Raw genomic sequence first — 15,408 nt, 5'->3', positions numbered from 1 at the left:
CATGATTCAAATCTGAGTTTTTTTTTTTTTTTAATTTACTATTAAAAGAAAAATTTAACTTGATCTTTTTTCTTTTTCTTTTTTTTTGTGTTTAACGGCATGTCCACCCTTGTTGGGTTATGCCGAATCGTGGTTTAATGTTTAAATATTTTTTTTTTTTTTAAACAAAATTATTTGAATTTATTTATAGCTGAAGTATAGTTTGCACTAACTTGATCTTTGACATGATATGAATTATATGAAGATTCAATCTGTTAGCTGTTGACATGAACAAAGTGTTTTTTTGTTATTGCACATTTTAGAAAGCAGTGAGTGAAATGATCGCATTTGGGAGTGATTTTTCAAAGTAGCGACTAGAAATAATGAAGTGCTTATCTTTTGGCGATTGTATTTCTTTCACCGACACTTTTGTAAAGCTCACTACTGAGTGAAAAATATCTTTTCAACTTTTTTTTTTTTTTTTTAATAAAACGGGCAAAGTCAAATTATTTAAACAACAAAAGGTTTAACAAAAAAATATATTCTTTTTTTTTTTTTAAACAAAGACTGTTTAAAAAAACATCTGAAGAAATTCAAATGTTTATACCTTTAAGTATCAACATAAAATTCGGTGTATATTTAAAATTACACTTATTAAAAAAATACAAAAAATCTTTATGATGTACATACTCGGTATAGAATGGAGATGTCACATTCTAAAAATCATGTAGGTTTGGCTAGTAACTTTTCTATTTGGCTAGTAAACAAAAATATTTAGTTGTCAAAGGTCAACTAAAGATAAATTTGTGCATAGGGCCCTGGAAAGGTAATGAAATTTTGGCCAACGTTTAGGTTAGTATTTTTCACTTGTTTCAAGTGAACAGCTTTAATTATAGAAATTTGGACCACTAACACAAGACAGCAACTTTTCTAATTTCCAAAGTACTTTGAACGGTCATAATTTGGCAGCTAATCAAGCTACCAAAATGAATTCATTATCATTGTTTGTTTTGCAAAAATCTATGTGCCCACATTAAAAGTTTTTAGATTATAATGAAAATAAAATGTGGGTTTGAGATACTGAGCATCCCCCCCCCTCCACAAAAAAAAAATCTTTGTGTTTATGTTCTATTGTTTTTGAAGAAGATAAAGAATGCTGATCAAAAAAAAAAAAAAAAAAAAAAAAAAAAAATACATTACTCCACCAACATGTAAAGGCATTAACGAATACTTGAAGAAGTTTATTTTGTGTTTACTAAGGCATAACATTTCACCAGTAAGTGGCACATTTGGCAGGGGTAGGGGTCTACATTTCGCTTGTCAGGTCTACGAGTAAACAGAAACTGAATCTGGTTATTTGTGTGCATTATCAGGCACGCATGCACACGCACATTATTGCGCTGGTACTTATTTAGCCTGTTTAGTTGGATTCTGCACATAAACCACATCTTCTTCCCAACTCTGTGACAAGGTGTGCATGCTATTAAGGTGTGGATACTTATAAGAATTTGTCATAATTGTTTGCACCTTTGCTGCATAGGTTTGAAATTTCTGCCAGAGAAATGACTAGACCACCCATAACCTGTTGGGTCAGAATTTTTTATATATATATTATGTATTATTAAATAATTTCTTAACTTTAAAAACCATGTTTTTATAAGAAATTATTTACTGGAAACCGGATGACTGCATAAAGAATGAATGATAGTGACCTTATGTTTGGTATATACTTCATCCTAGTCTAAGTAAAGATATTTTAGAATCTTAGGCGTCCCATCTTGTACCTTCTGACTCCATAACTCTACTACTAGTTTATCCTGCCATTGTCCGTATCAACCACTGTACTTTTTCACTTATCTCCCTATGATAACAGAGTTGAACTGTTACAGTTTCCTTACTACACAGCTGTAACTATTACAACTGATTAGCTTTATATCTACTTTTATAATGGTGACCCAAGAAGAGATGATAAACAAGGATCAAATATGAGTTTAACTATTTGAAAAGGTCATATGTGTGTCTTTATAGCTTATTAAAGGGTCTCTGTCACAGGTAGAAGAAATGCATGTGGACAGCAAGGTATGGTAACTTAAGATAGGCCAATAATTGTTCTATAACTTGGATGACAGCAAGGTTATTTAAAGATTCTTAGTTGGAGAGTTTTCAAAGAAAGAAAGGAAGGGAGGTGAGCAATTGTTGTTGTCGAGTCTATTCTGCTTTGTTTGCATGTTTTAAAAAGGTAAAACGAAAAATAAGAAAAGTACGCAAATTGACAAAACAAATGGAAGGCGTTATTGTCTTGATTGAGAAACTTTCCCAAGCAGAACATCTCTCCTCCTCCTCCTCCTCCTCCTCCTCCTCCTCCTCATTAAAGGAAATATGTTGCAACTCGTACATGTACAATAACAAAATTTTATTTTTTGAAAAAATAAATAAATGTTGCAATACCTAGCAAATTATTACTGTATAACGCACCTTAAATATAGGAGTGGTGTTGTGTAGTGGTTATAGTCACAAACTGTGAGCATGGCACATCGGATTCAAGTTCTGCATCACTTTTACAAAGGTTAAAAAGCCATGTATCCTCCATTCAACTTTATAGATTAAATCGACTAGATTTTTTATGAAGAAGAAAACCTCTGCAATAACACCAGTCTTTCTCTACTTATCATAGCATTCACTCTTCTTGACATTAAATTCATGCAGTGTCAGTTTGGAGGAAGTGTAGTTAAAGATTGTGCGGCTCTTTTCTCACTATAGACTCTCTGCATAATAAAGTTGGCCATTATAAATTTTTATGAATAAATTTACAAATTTGAAAGATAGCAATTGGGGAAATTAAAATTTATAAGCATTAACTGAGTGATAAAAATTCAAATTAACAACTGTTTATTGGCTACCAGTATTTGAGATGTAGTTCGGACCAGAATCCAGCTTAACACGATCAGGGTGAATGTCCTTGCAAAAACACCAACAAATTGTCTAAAATTTGGGCAGCAAGAAAATTTTAGTTTCATATGACTTTTGTCTCCTCCCCCCTTCATACCTCAGTTTCGTTTTTTACTTCAGAATTTTCTTCCTACGGGAGTCCCTTGATTAGTTATTTCATTTCATCAAATTATACCATTATTTTAATGAGTTGATTCATTTCTGGCTTAATTTCTCAAATAAAAGAATGATCAATGATCAATTTTCAACTGTTTAAATATGACCTATATTTCTTTGATTTTCATCAGTGGCCAATGTAACATAACCTCTAACCATCTTGAAGCGTGTCTTATTGAACTCTAAAATCTTGGTTTTACATGTATACATTGTCCAACAGAATTAAGTATTAATCAGTTCTAAGTAACGATCTTTTTGGGATCGATGTTTCAATCTCTATTACAGCTAATATTAATAATAAAAGTTGCTTAAGTTGTCTACTCAGTCATGGCTGACAAGATAAGATAATCTACCTCTTAGATCAAGTAAAGAATTCAGTTTGAAATTCCGTTCAACTTCCAGAATTCAACAGATTTCCAAGTTCAATAAGATACACCTGAAGAAGGTCAGAGATTACACTGGACAAAAAAAAAAAATGTGAATACCAACCAACATGAGAACAGTATTTTGAATAATACAAAAAAAAAATTATTAATTAATCTACAAATTTGAAAGATAGCCATTGGGAAAAATCTGATTTATAAGCATTACCAAGTAATAAAAATTCAAGTTAACAACCAGTATAATCACATTGACACACCAGTTCTTGTTAGATCACTGTAGTTAAGCAACATTGAGCCTGGTCAGTATCAGATGGATGACTGATTTGGGAATACCAGGCATTTTATGTAGGGGGACGTCAACAGTTCCCTGCAATAGTTGCAAAACCTTAAGCTCATCATCTCCCTTAGTGGGGATATGCATGCGACTGGGAATTGCGTGTGAATTTCATACTCTTATAAAACTTCCTTCTTTGAAGAAAGCCGGTTAAACCCACGTTAGGCTTAGTGCCACAGTTTCATTTTCATTCATTTCATTGGCTATCATGATTTGAGATATTATGCAGAAAAGAAGTCAGCTGAACACAATCAGGGTGAATGTCTCCGCAATAACATCAATAGGAAGGTGATGGTGGCTAAGTGGTTAATGACACAGACTCACAACCTGGCTGTACTAAGTTCAAATCCAGTTTGTTCCAGAAAAACATTTTCACTTGGGAATGTTGGCAACCTTCACGTGGTCCCTTCCATAAATACCTGATGTCTTTCTAGAAAATTTTTATTTAGAAAGTTACCAGGAAAACAAATGTCAATAAAAAAATCATTTGATTCATGCAAAATGAATAAATCATGCTCTACAACAATAACAATAAATTGAAAAAACCCAACTTCCTAAAATATAAATTAAAAAAAAATTATTTTATTTTATTTCAGAATTAATGGCATAATATGATTATCTGATGTTCTTTACATTTGTTTGCAATGTGCTATGTATGTTCAAAATTATATTACATTTGTTGTTGTTAAATTCCAATGCATTAAAGAGCAGAAATCACTTATACATAACATCTATAGGCAATAGAATAGGATTTTTAATATGGCCTTTTTTAAAGATATGTTATCGTTTTTTATTTTTCAGGGGCCGGGGCCACTGCTGTTGTGCAAGCAGCGTACTGTCGACCTAGGAATGAAAAGATTGCTATCAAACGCATCAATTTAGAAAAATGCAACACATCCCTTGAAGAATTGCTGGCAAGTGTCTTTACCCCATTCATTTTCTTTTTCTAACTTTTTTCTTTTTTTCAGCTACAAAAGGTTGACCCAGACTAATGAATCTATTCTTTTTCTTTTTTTTTCTTTTGTTGTTAAAACCAATGGTAGCCAATAACAAAAAGGAAATGCACTTGGAAGATACTAAAATTGGCCGCCATTTTGTGGTTTACTCTACCTGATAAAAGAAAAATCAACAAATACTGTCTCGCTTTCACTACAGATTGTGTTGTGCTACAAAAAAAAGTTGTTGACTAGATTACCTGGAATGGAGTAACAAAATGGCTACAAAAAATATAAGTTTAATAGTCTGAGTAGCTTCTCAATAAGTATCTTATTAGCCTCTCCCTCCCTACCCCCCCCTCTCTCTCTCTCTCTCTATATATATATATATATATATATATATATATATATATATATATATATATTTCTGGAAATATGATCTTTTTCAATTATATTTTACTATTTTTTTTTATATAGTAATCCTTAATTTATGAAGCTCAATGTAAATACAGAGCATATAACAAAAAAAAAAATAAAAGGTAATTGCAACTTCTTTTCCAATTTTCGGATTTTGTAATTGTGCCCAAATGCATTTTCTTTTCTTTTGATGGATTGATAGTTGCTATTTCTTCTGAGGAGTTAAGGGCAGAATAGATTCATTGATTGATATAATAATTAAGTGAATGATTTTGTGCTACGAAACAGTTGCTGTTAAAAATTGTGAATATCAATGCACTTAAAGGAATAAATTATAAGATGGCCAACATCATGAAATTTGGAATATCGACTTTTGTCATTTGTTTGTTATATATATATATATTATAATAAAGTTAGATTCCTGTCTGTTTGTTCACAATTTGATTAATATATACAAACGGTACATTGTTTCACAAATAGATTTTAATACTGAAGACGTTCACATATACTTTTATTCTTGCATGATTTCTATGTGAACTATTTATTCAAAAGGAATCAACATTCAAGAGGTTTTTAAATATTACAGTAAAGAAATTCTGTTTTAATAATTAACTCTAATTTTTAATGGAAATTAGTAGAATTGTATTAAGTATTCTATTTAGAAATAATATATAATGTTAATTTATTTTTAATTATTAGATTAACCAATATCGACTGCTTTTAAAAACGGAAATCAGTTTCATTTAACCTACGAGTTATTTCCCTTTAAGCTATGAAATTTTATTTCTCTGTTTGAATTTCATAGATGAAGATGACCATGTTAATGGTTCCCAAAATTCAAAGTATGATCAACTTTCAGGAAAATCGTAACAACTTAATATATTTGGTATATCTTAAATAGTATGTGTCTAAACCTTCCTCCCGGCAGTATGTCTTTTACCTGGCAATGCATGTACAGCTAGTATATATATATATATATATATATATATATATATATATATATATATAATATAAAGCTAAATGTCTTGTGTGTGTGTGTCTGGTCACGAATAGGCTTCTATATGGTTGACTATTTTAAAAAGCTGATTACATATAATGATAGAAGATGTATCGAGACACAGAAATGGGTATGTTTGATCTGGCAAAACGGTGGTCCATAAAAATTGTGGGGTCTGTGTTCGTGCCTAGTCCACAAAGTATGAAATAAAAAATTTAAAAATTAAAAAAAAACGTTTACAAGTGTTTTTGATATAGATGTACATAAGAATACTTTGATAAATATGTTTTAACTTAAATAGGGATGGTATAATAAAATTGTGGGGTCTGCATTCGCGCATGGCCTCCATAGAATGGAAATAGGCACAAACTTTAGTAAAGACTTTTCATATCTATCTGCGTAAGTATACTTTGATAATTATGTTTCAGTTTGAAGAAATATGGTATAATAAAATTATAGGGTGTTCGTTCGCACCTGACCTCCATAGAATGTAAATATGTCACAAAGTTTAACAAGGTTTTTTTTATATAGATCCACAGAATATTGTGATAAGTGTTTCAGTGTGAACAGGTATGGTATAATAAATTATGGGGTTTATCTATTTTATTTTTACTTTTATCATATTTTGCTTTGGTTTTGATACCCCCAAATTCAAAGCTATCTCTTTACAACCCTTCCTTTTCATAACCTATCATACTTTCATAAATGAGAGTCCATTTTCTGTAGGCTGTTTTTGAACCCAGTCAACGACAGGTACTTTTGCTAGTATATATATATATATTATTTTCTTTTACTTATTTTTTTTAATATACATGTTTCATCCTTTTGGGAATCATCAGTGTAAGGAGTTATGATTACAGCCGGTCGGGAGATTTAAACCCGATCACAAAGACATCTCTGACTCCATTAGCAAGGAACAAACCACACAGCCAACGTAACCACAAGAAATACAGTTGGAATTAACATTTATATAAATGTCTAGCTGGCTAGAGTGATCTTATGATTATAGCACTATGATCTGCTCATGCAAGCTTAATTAACCAACTTCAATTTCAACTTAGAGTGCTAAACAATGAGAACTGAGTTCTTATATACTAGAATGCTGCCCTGTATTGCCCGATCGTAAAATACACTTAAATATAATATTTTAATCTACGCAGATTTCGTATTTATTATTATGGAGACAATTTTCTATTGATTATTATATCAAAAGTTTAAAAAAAATGATTTGTGTGTCATCAGCTAGAATCAAAAGCAAAACATTTAGCGCTCCTGTGATATTTGCTCCCATATGACCCAAGGACAGATATCAAAACTTTAAAAATTAATGCAGTTTAACATATAAATGTATATTTGCATAAAGAAGCACTTTAAGCTGACTTATGCCTACCAAGTTCCAATATTTCAATTTTGATTCCTTAGCAGCTATTTTTACTGGCAAAAAACAAAATCATTGTTTTACAGGTCTGAATCCCCTATATATCAGGTTCAAGTCTGTAGACCAAAGATTGACAGTAGTTTGGTAAAGACTGTTCTACACACATAGAGACAGTCATTTTTGATATATATTTGGGATTTAGACCTTTTTTTACTCTCTTTGCGTCAGATTAAATTAAATATAAGTCACATTATGACCCCCTATGTCTAACAGCTATATTCCAAAATTCATAATGATCAGTTAATTAGTTTAGAAGTGAATCCTTTACATATAAATATCTGATTATAACTAAATTTATTAAAGATTTAAAAAGTGTTTCATGTGAGATTAAAACCCTGAAACCTGGGATCAAACTGAACTGGAGGCAAATGATTTCCGTACATGGCCACCAAATGAACGAAAATATTTTATCTGTTTAACCTATTCATAATGTTCATGAATTTGACTTAGGAATCTCTCTACATATATCTAAAATAGTTTGATTGTTAAATAAACATAAAGAAAAATTCTATTTTTAATAAAAAAAATATATACAATCATTTGATTAAAAAAGAAAATTATCTTTACTTATTTTTACGTTTGTTTATTTTTCTTGCGCTTAGTGAAAAGGTTCAGATTATTATATGTTGTTCATTCGACTAGACTAGTAAAGAATCTTAGAATATCTTTTACATGTTTTTAATTTTCATTATCTGTACCTGTCTGACATTGATTGCCATTTTAGTTTTTAAAAATTTCTTTGTATCTTGACTGCACATTTTTAAAATTATACAGGAAAAGAAATAAAATTTTAGTTTTCATATTAAATTTTTTGTCCATAAAAATGGGCAAAAGTTTATAGTCCGTTCTTAGAAGGAGAGATTTATGCCAAATTGATGTTTGAATTTTTGTATTAATCCCTAACTATGCATCAAACGGATATTATAATACTTAGTTTGCTGCATCTTATCATAGCAAATGATTCATACAAAATTTCAGCCAAATTCATAGTAGTTTCCAAGAAAACATGGTATTGTGGTGACTAATCCCTATTAATCCCTAACTGCATCAAACTAAGACCATAGTACTGTTTGCTGCACCTTCTCATAGCAAAGTTCCATAAAAAAAATATCAGCCAAATTTGCTCAGTAGTTTCTGAGAAATATATTAGGTTAAAATTCAATTACAAAAATAATGAAGTGTAAGTCTCATATAAAAACACACACACACATGCATAGAAACATATAAAATATTTTTAATATAGAGAAGAGAAGACCTGGAGAAAAAATTCTTATGTTAGGGAGACGAATCTTTGCAGTTTAAAACATGTTATCTTCCCTACATAATTTGAGTCATATTTTTTTTTTTTTAATGCCACTGTCATAACATTTTTCTGAGAATAATTATTTTTACAAAGAAACTCAAACGAAAGATATTTTGATATTGCAAGGAACATGTTGGAAGGGATGAAAAATGACAAAATGGTTAGGCCGCATCAAATATTGATGCAATATTATTTAGGTCTTAAGGTCTATAATCCAGGCAATATAATTTTCAAGAAAAAATGAAAATATATGAGAAAAAGACAACAAAGGTGTATATGTGTGTGTGTGTTCATGCATCAGTTTCAATGATTGAAACCAATAACATTTGTATTGGGCAAATTATTTAGGATTTTTTAGTTACAACTTGCATATTTTGATGGCTTTGAAAAAAGAATTTAACCATGATCCCTGAAAGGCCATTTGAGTATTTTAAAGGAGTGTATGCATGCACTCATGGATTTAAAGTTTATGTCTATTAGGTTTGATTTATTTCTTAAGAGTAAAGGGATTAGATTCGACCCTTTTGAAAACAAGTGTACCTATAAAGCTGCTTCTTCCATCCATCCCAACCTAAGAAACATGGAGTAATCTTGTTATATATATTTTTTTTTCGTTTGTCTATCCATTTCACTTTTCGTCAGAAACTACTGGACTGATCTGGTTGAATTTTTGTATAGACCTTTATGGTAAGTATTATGGTATCCATTCAATGCACAGTTAGGGATTAATAAGGATTAATATTTAATGCAAAACATTAACACAAATTTAACAATATTCAATCAATTTGGCATAAAGCACTTGTTCTAAGTTAATACATTATTACCCATATTTAACAGGTAAAAAGTCTAGTGTGCATGTGTGTGTGTGTGTGTGTGTGTATATATATATATATATATATATATATTATAATAGATGACAAAAGTCTATATTCCAAATTTCATGATGTTGACCATCTTACAATTCCTCAGTTGACACAATTCTTGATAGTATCTATTTCATAACACAAAATCATTCATTTAATTATATCAATCAATGAATCTATTTTGCCCTTAACTCATCAGAAAAAATAGCAACAATCAATCCACCAAAAGGAAATAAAATGCGTTTGGACATGATTAAAAAATCTGAAAATTGGAAAAGAAGCTGTAAATACCTTATAGTTTGCTTACATTACGCCATTTTGAATATTTATATATATATATATATATAATAAACTAGCTAAATTGTATATTTTCTTTTATCTGTACTCTCAATTTTATAGATTACTAGCGGGAGTACCTGGCGTTGCCCGGGTGTTTGTAGGTGTGTGTGTGTTGGGGGGGGGGTAATTAAAAAAAAAACGTTGAGGCGAAGATGGAAAAGAAAGTGTGAAAAAAATCTGACAACTTACCACTTGTCCACGAAGGGAGAGTAATCAAACAGAGTTCAAATTTAACAATGAAAAAGTTAAATTGACATGTGCATGATTTTAATGATCATGCCATAGAAGTCTCACGTTGACCTTTTAATGTGGGATAGTTATTTTGGTTTTGTTTCCCAACATTTTGTTTCGCCAAAATGTTGGGGGGAAACCAGCTCCCCATAAAGAGGAGAGTGTCCATATGAATAGCAATTGTCTGATAGAAGGAATTTCCCCCACATTGATCAAACACCCATTGCTTTCTGGACGTTCCCGGCCTTCGTGCTGAGAACCACATATTCGCTTCAGATGAGTTTCGGTTTTGTACGAAAAAGCTGAACGAACACGTGAGACTCTGAAATAGGAAGAATTTTATAAAAGTCGACGTAAATAAATCTACACGTGACGCATATTCGCAAATCGTACATATTATGATCTACGGGGTATATAAAGAGTTCCAAGACATAGTAACCCCCTCCCCCTCCGAGAAGCCTGGCGAAAAAAAGCCTTTCTTGGACATACAAAAATGTGTGCACCACATTTGCTTTTATATATATATATATATATATATATATATATATATGAGAGAGAGAGAGACTAGTGGGGGTACCCAGCGTTGCCCGGGTGTTTGGCGGTGTGTGTGTGTGTACTCTTAAATAAAAAAAAAAGTTTTGGTAGGTAGTTAGGATTGAACCCGAAGCCCTGAGGCGAAGTTGGAAAAAAAATCTGAGACGTTAACCGCTCGACCAACAAGAAAGAGTAAGTGAAAAATGATTGAATTTGTTTAAGTAGAAATGACAGGTGCCCGCTTAATGAGGTCATATAGAAGTTGCAGAGTTAAGATTTATGACAACATAAGCAATGGCTATTAAGCAGTTAACATTTTCTGCAGGACAGTTTTTAATAAGGTGAAAACCCAACTTTGGGAAGGGAGAGCAGCTCCCCCGTTTATTAGGAGAGTGTTATCCAAATGAAAGCAATTGTCTGATATGACGGTGAAAAGCCGACATTGACCAAACGTTTACTTTAATTCAAATTCATTTTCGTTTTTTTATACTGAATAGCGAAAGAAACACGCGGTGATCAAAAAATCTGGAAAAAATAGCGTTTAAAAGTTGGGCAAATTAAATACATGCGCAACCTCCATTGTTAAGTGGTACATATAATCATCTAGACAGCAGATAGAAAGTTTTAAGGAGTGAGCCGACCGAGAAGCCGCAAGAAAAAAGCCTTTAGTGGACATACAGAAAAATGTACACACACACACACACACTAACACACACACTAACACACATTTTTGCTCGGGTTTTTAGAGGTGTGTGTGTTGGGAGAGGTTAAATCAAAACAAAATAAGTGAAGTAATAACCCTGTTTAAATATTATAAAAATAAAAAATGTTAAAACTTCTTAATAAATTGGAAAAAAAACGAACGTAATGCAAACGAACGATGTGAAAATTTCTTAAAATCGAAAAAACAAAAAAAAAGAAAACGCAAATGTGATGGAAAAAAAAAACAAAAAAACGAATGTGATGCAAAACGAACGATGTTAAAACTTTAAAAAATCTGAAAAAAAACCCAAAAAAAAACAGCGAACGTGAAAAATGGTATAAATAATCCTGTTTCAATATTAAAACTTTAAAAATCGGAAAAAAAAAAAAAAAAACAAGACATCTCACATCATGATTTGAACTTACAACCTTTAGATAATGACGCTGTGCTTTAATCAACTGAGCTAAGAGGACGTTGACAAAATTGGGTTGTTTTTTTTTAATATTTAAACTAATTCAAGTTCCGACGTCATTTGCGCATGCGTAGAAGCTATCTTGTCATGAGGGAACGATTTTTTTCTACCTCCTCCCTGTAAAAAACTGGCCAGTTTAGGGTGAAGGGATTAATGTTTTTGGCCAATTTTTCAATATTTGTTGTCCAAGATGTCGAGCTTGAAAATTATACCAATCTTGTGAAAATCCGTTGCGGCTGTCAAAAGTTTTTGTGAGACATACAAACACACACACACACACACATTTTTGCTTTTATATATATAGACTAGCGGGGGTACCCGGCATTTGGAGGTGTGTACGTAGGAGAGGGTGACCCTGTTTTAATATTATTAAAAAAAAACATGATGTTAAAAAAAATTGGAAAAAACAAAGCAAAACAGCGAACAAACGTTTAAAAAAAAAAAAACAAGTGTAAAAGAGGAAAAAAGTTTAGGTAGAAAGACCGGCTTGAACCCGAAGAATCGAGGCTTAGGCGGAAAAAAATGCCCGACACGTTACCGCTACGCCAAATAACGGATAAAATTAAACCTTTAAAAACATTTGCAGGTGGTTGAAACTAACGTGAATGTTTTCTAGGTCAAACATGATGTCATTGTCGTAGTAGCAGGATGAGAGAAAATGAAGGAACGATTTTTTCAGTACCCTCCTTGTAGAAAAGGGCCCAGTTTAGGATGAAGGAATTAATGTTTTTGGCCAATTTTTCGATATTTGTCAGGCGAAGGTTGGAGCTTTAAAATGATACCTATCTGGCGAAAATACGTGGCCCATGTCAAAGTTTTTGCGAGACATACAAACACACACATACATACAAACATTTTCGCTTTTATATATATATATATATATATATATATATATATATATATAGATGTTCTGCTATGAAGGACACCATCTTTGTAAAAGATTGCATAACAAATTGTATCATCTCATTAAATAAATGAGATGTTGCGCATTAGAGGAAAGCTCCAAGGATGGAGTACTGTTGCCACATCTGCGCAGGAGTTGCTAGAAAGGACTTATCTTGCCTTGATAGTTCAAAATAGACTTCGTAGCCTTGTATGGGATGTCCTTTTCTCTTCCCTGCAACCTCTTTCTCACAGAAGAAATGTTGCGAGTTTGTCTCTGCTTTATCGTTATTTTCATGGCAAGTGCTCGGCTGAGCTCCAATCTATGGTCCCCCCTCGCCAAACTTTCACAAGAAACACTCGTCTAGCTGTAAACACTATCAATAATTTCCCCCACTCTTTATCTGTACCTAAACCTAAACGTAGATTCCATGAGCAAAGCTTCTTTATTAGAACTACACGCCTATGAAATTGTCTTCCGTTTTCCTGCTTTCCAGCTGATTACAATATGGTTGTCTTTAAGTCTAACGTAAACAAGTTTTTGATGAGCCATTCCATATAAGTTAACAAATTCACCAAATTTTCATTACTAACGATTACTATATTGTCCAATTTCTACTGTACACTCTTTAACCCTTATCCTCGAATGACCTCAAGGCCTTGATAAGTGGTGATACCCATGTAAAAAAAAAAGAAAAAAGCCCATTAACTGTGAAATTTCTGGTATCTGATTATGTAGCTACACCTATTTTACTGGCATTTAAGTATTGAATGACAAGCGTGCAGGCATGTGTGTCTGCTGTTGCTAGGATGAAAGTCATTGTCATGGACAGAAGGGCTAGATGAAAAAGTATGATATTGAAAGATTGAAAATTTTGGATGAACCGTGATATATTAAATCCTGGCAGCACCAAAGATATACTAATTATTTTTCTTCCTATTTCCTTAAAGAGAATCATCCTTTATGTATACCAGATTAGCGCCCTCCTTATTTAAATCATATAGTATGATCATGTTGAATCTATGAGAGTTCATGGATTAGCAGATTGAGTTACCAGAGTGAGTCCACAAGAGTGGGAGGAAGTGATTAGGATGAACTTGAAAGAGAGATAAGTAATTAAAGACTTGGACAGAGATAGATTTAATTTGTAAACATTAAAAAACAACAATAGGAAATAGGTCAGATAGAAGGTGCTTGGCTGAACTCAAATCTTTAGTTCATTCTTGTAAGACATTCATAGTAAGAACTCGTCTTCTACTATAAAGCAAAAGACATTCATTTCTTTTTCCATGGGCTTAGCATTGGGCAGAATTTCCATGAACAGAGTTTTTTGCAAGGGCTTCTTGCCTGTGGAATACATTGCCACACAACTGAAAATTGCTTCCCTCCTGATTACAACTTGATTATCTCCAAATGCAATGTCAGCAAATTCTTACCATAAATAATGTTATAAGTTATCAAATACAGTTTATATCATTGAACAATGTTAGTAATCTCATAGTGTTCCTCATCTTTCAGCTGACAATTATTTTTTTGTCCTAAAGTGGCTCTTAGCCACCAGTAAATAATAAAAAAAAAAAATGAATTCAAATAAATAAAAAGACAATATATCATGCTATGAAATCAGTAACCCAAATACTTGACTTAAAATTTAAAAAGGTTTGACTACAACTTTGACTCCGGACCAGTAAATTTCCCAAGATTTATACATCCTGCATTCCTACATATCATAGTGTTTTGATTTTAAAGAGGATAGTCATGTTTTTTTTAAACCTCTGGGAATTCAACATTTGTTTCTTTTTTGATATTTTTAATGCACGAAATCTAAAGAATTTGTCTTCAAATGAAAGACAACCACCATTTTTCATTCTATTGTCAGTCAGTTTTCACACACCTAACTCGGATTGCCATCAAAGTGTGCTATCTATTCAAGCTTCGGTCAGTGGAAAAGAGAGCTTACTAAAGTTTTATTTTTGTCTCAATTCCAAGAACCCCTTTTAGGAAGTTGGATTTTCTCATTTAAAACCTAGCCATGTGTCTAATACTGTTCTTATGGGGAGGCAAATAAATGCACTCTTGAATGACTTTTTGTTTACTCCAGCCCTAAATTCAATGCCTTTCTCTTATATAGTCCCATTGGGGGTTACCAGCATTGCCCGGGTGTTTGGAGATGTAAAAGAAAAAGAAGTGTTAGAGAGGGAGGCTCAAACTCATGAGGAACCTACCAGATCATAGGAAGTGCAAAGTGTTCAAATTTAGCGATGTCAATCAAAAAGTTGACTTGCTAGTAGGTGCAGAAACAAACGTTGGCTCAGTTCAGCTTTCCGTCGTATCATTTATTTGTTTCCCCACAATGTTGCAGAAACCAAGCTCCCCCGAAAAAATGGGAACTCTCGAATGAATAGCAATTGTCTGATATCAAGGGTTTCCCCACATTGATCAAAGCTAATTGCTTTCAAGACATGCTGGCCATAAAGGCTAGTGAGTTGATT

At 32.2% G+C, this 15,408-nt stretch overlaps 1 protein-coding gene across 3 annotated transcripts in view; it reads left to right on the top strand.

Moving 5' to 3' along the window:
- Positions 1-15,408, top strand: part of LOC145291287 (serine/threonine-protein kinase OSR1-like) — a 195,728-nt gene that overhangs the window by 54,077 nt on the left and 126,243 nt on the right. For 2 of the 3 annotated variants that reach the window (XM_080136938.1, XM_080136941.1), the window contains exon 2: positions 4,603-4,715. In XM_080136938.1, the coding sequence (XP_079993064.1) occupies positions 4,603-4,715 (113 nt within the window). Of the gene's footprint in view, positions 1-4,602; positions 4,720-15,408 lie in introns of all 3 variants that reach the window. The other variant, XM_080136940.1, reaches the window with a different exon arrangement.

Source organism: Euprymna scolopes, chromosome 12, assembly GCF_053919585.1.
Source record: "Euprymna scolopes isolate OS-2025 chromosome 12, ASM5391958v1, whole genome shotgun sequence".
In the NCBI taxonomy this organism is placed as follows: domain Eukaryota; kingdom Metazoa; phylum Mollusca; class Cephalopoda; order Sepiida; family Sepiolidae; genus Euprymna; species Euprymna scolopes.
This window is presented reverse-complemented; position numbering and strand designations above follow the sequence as displayed.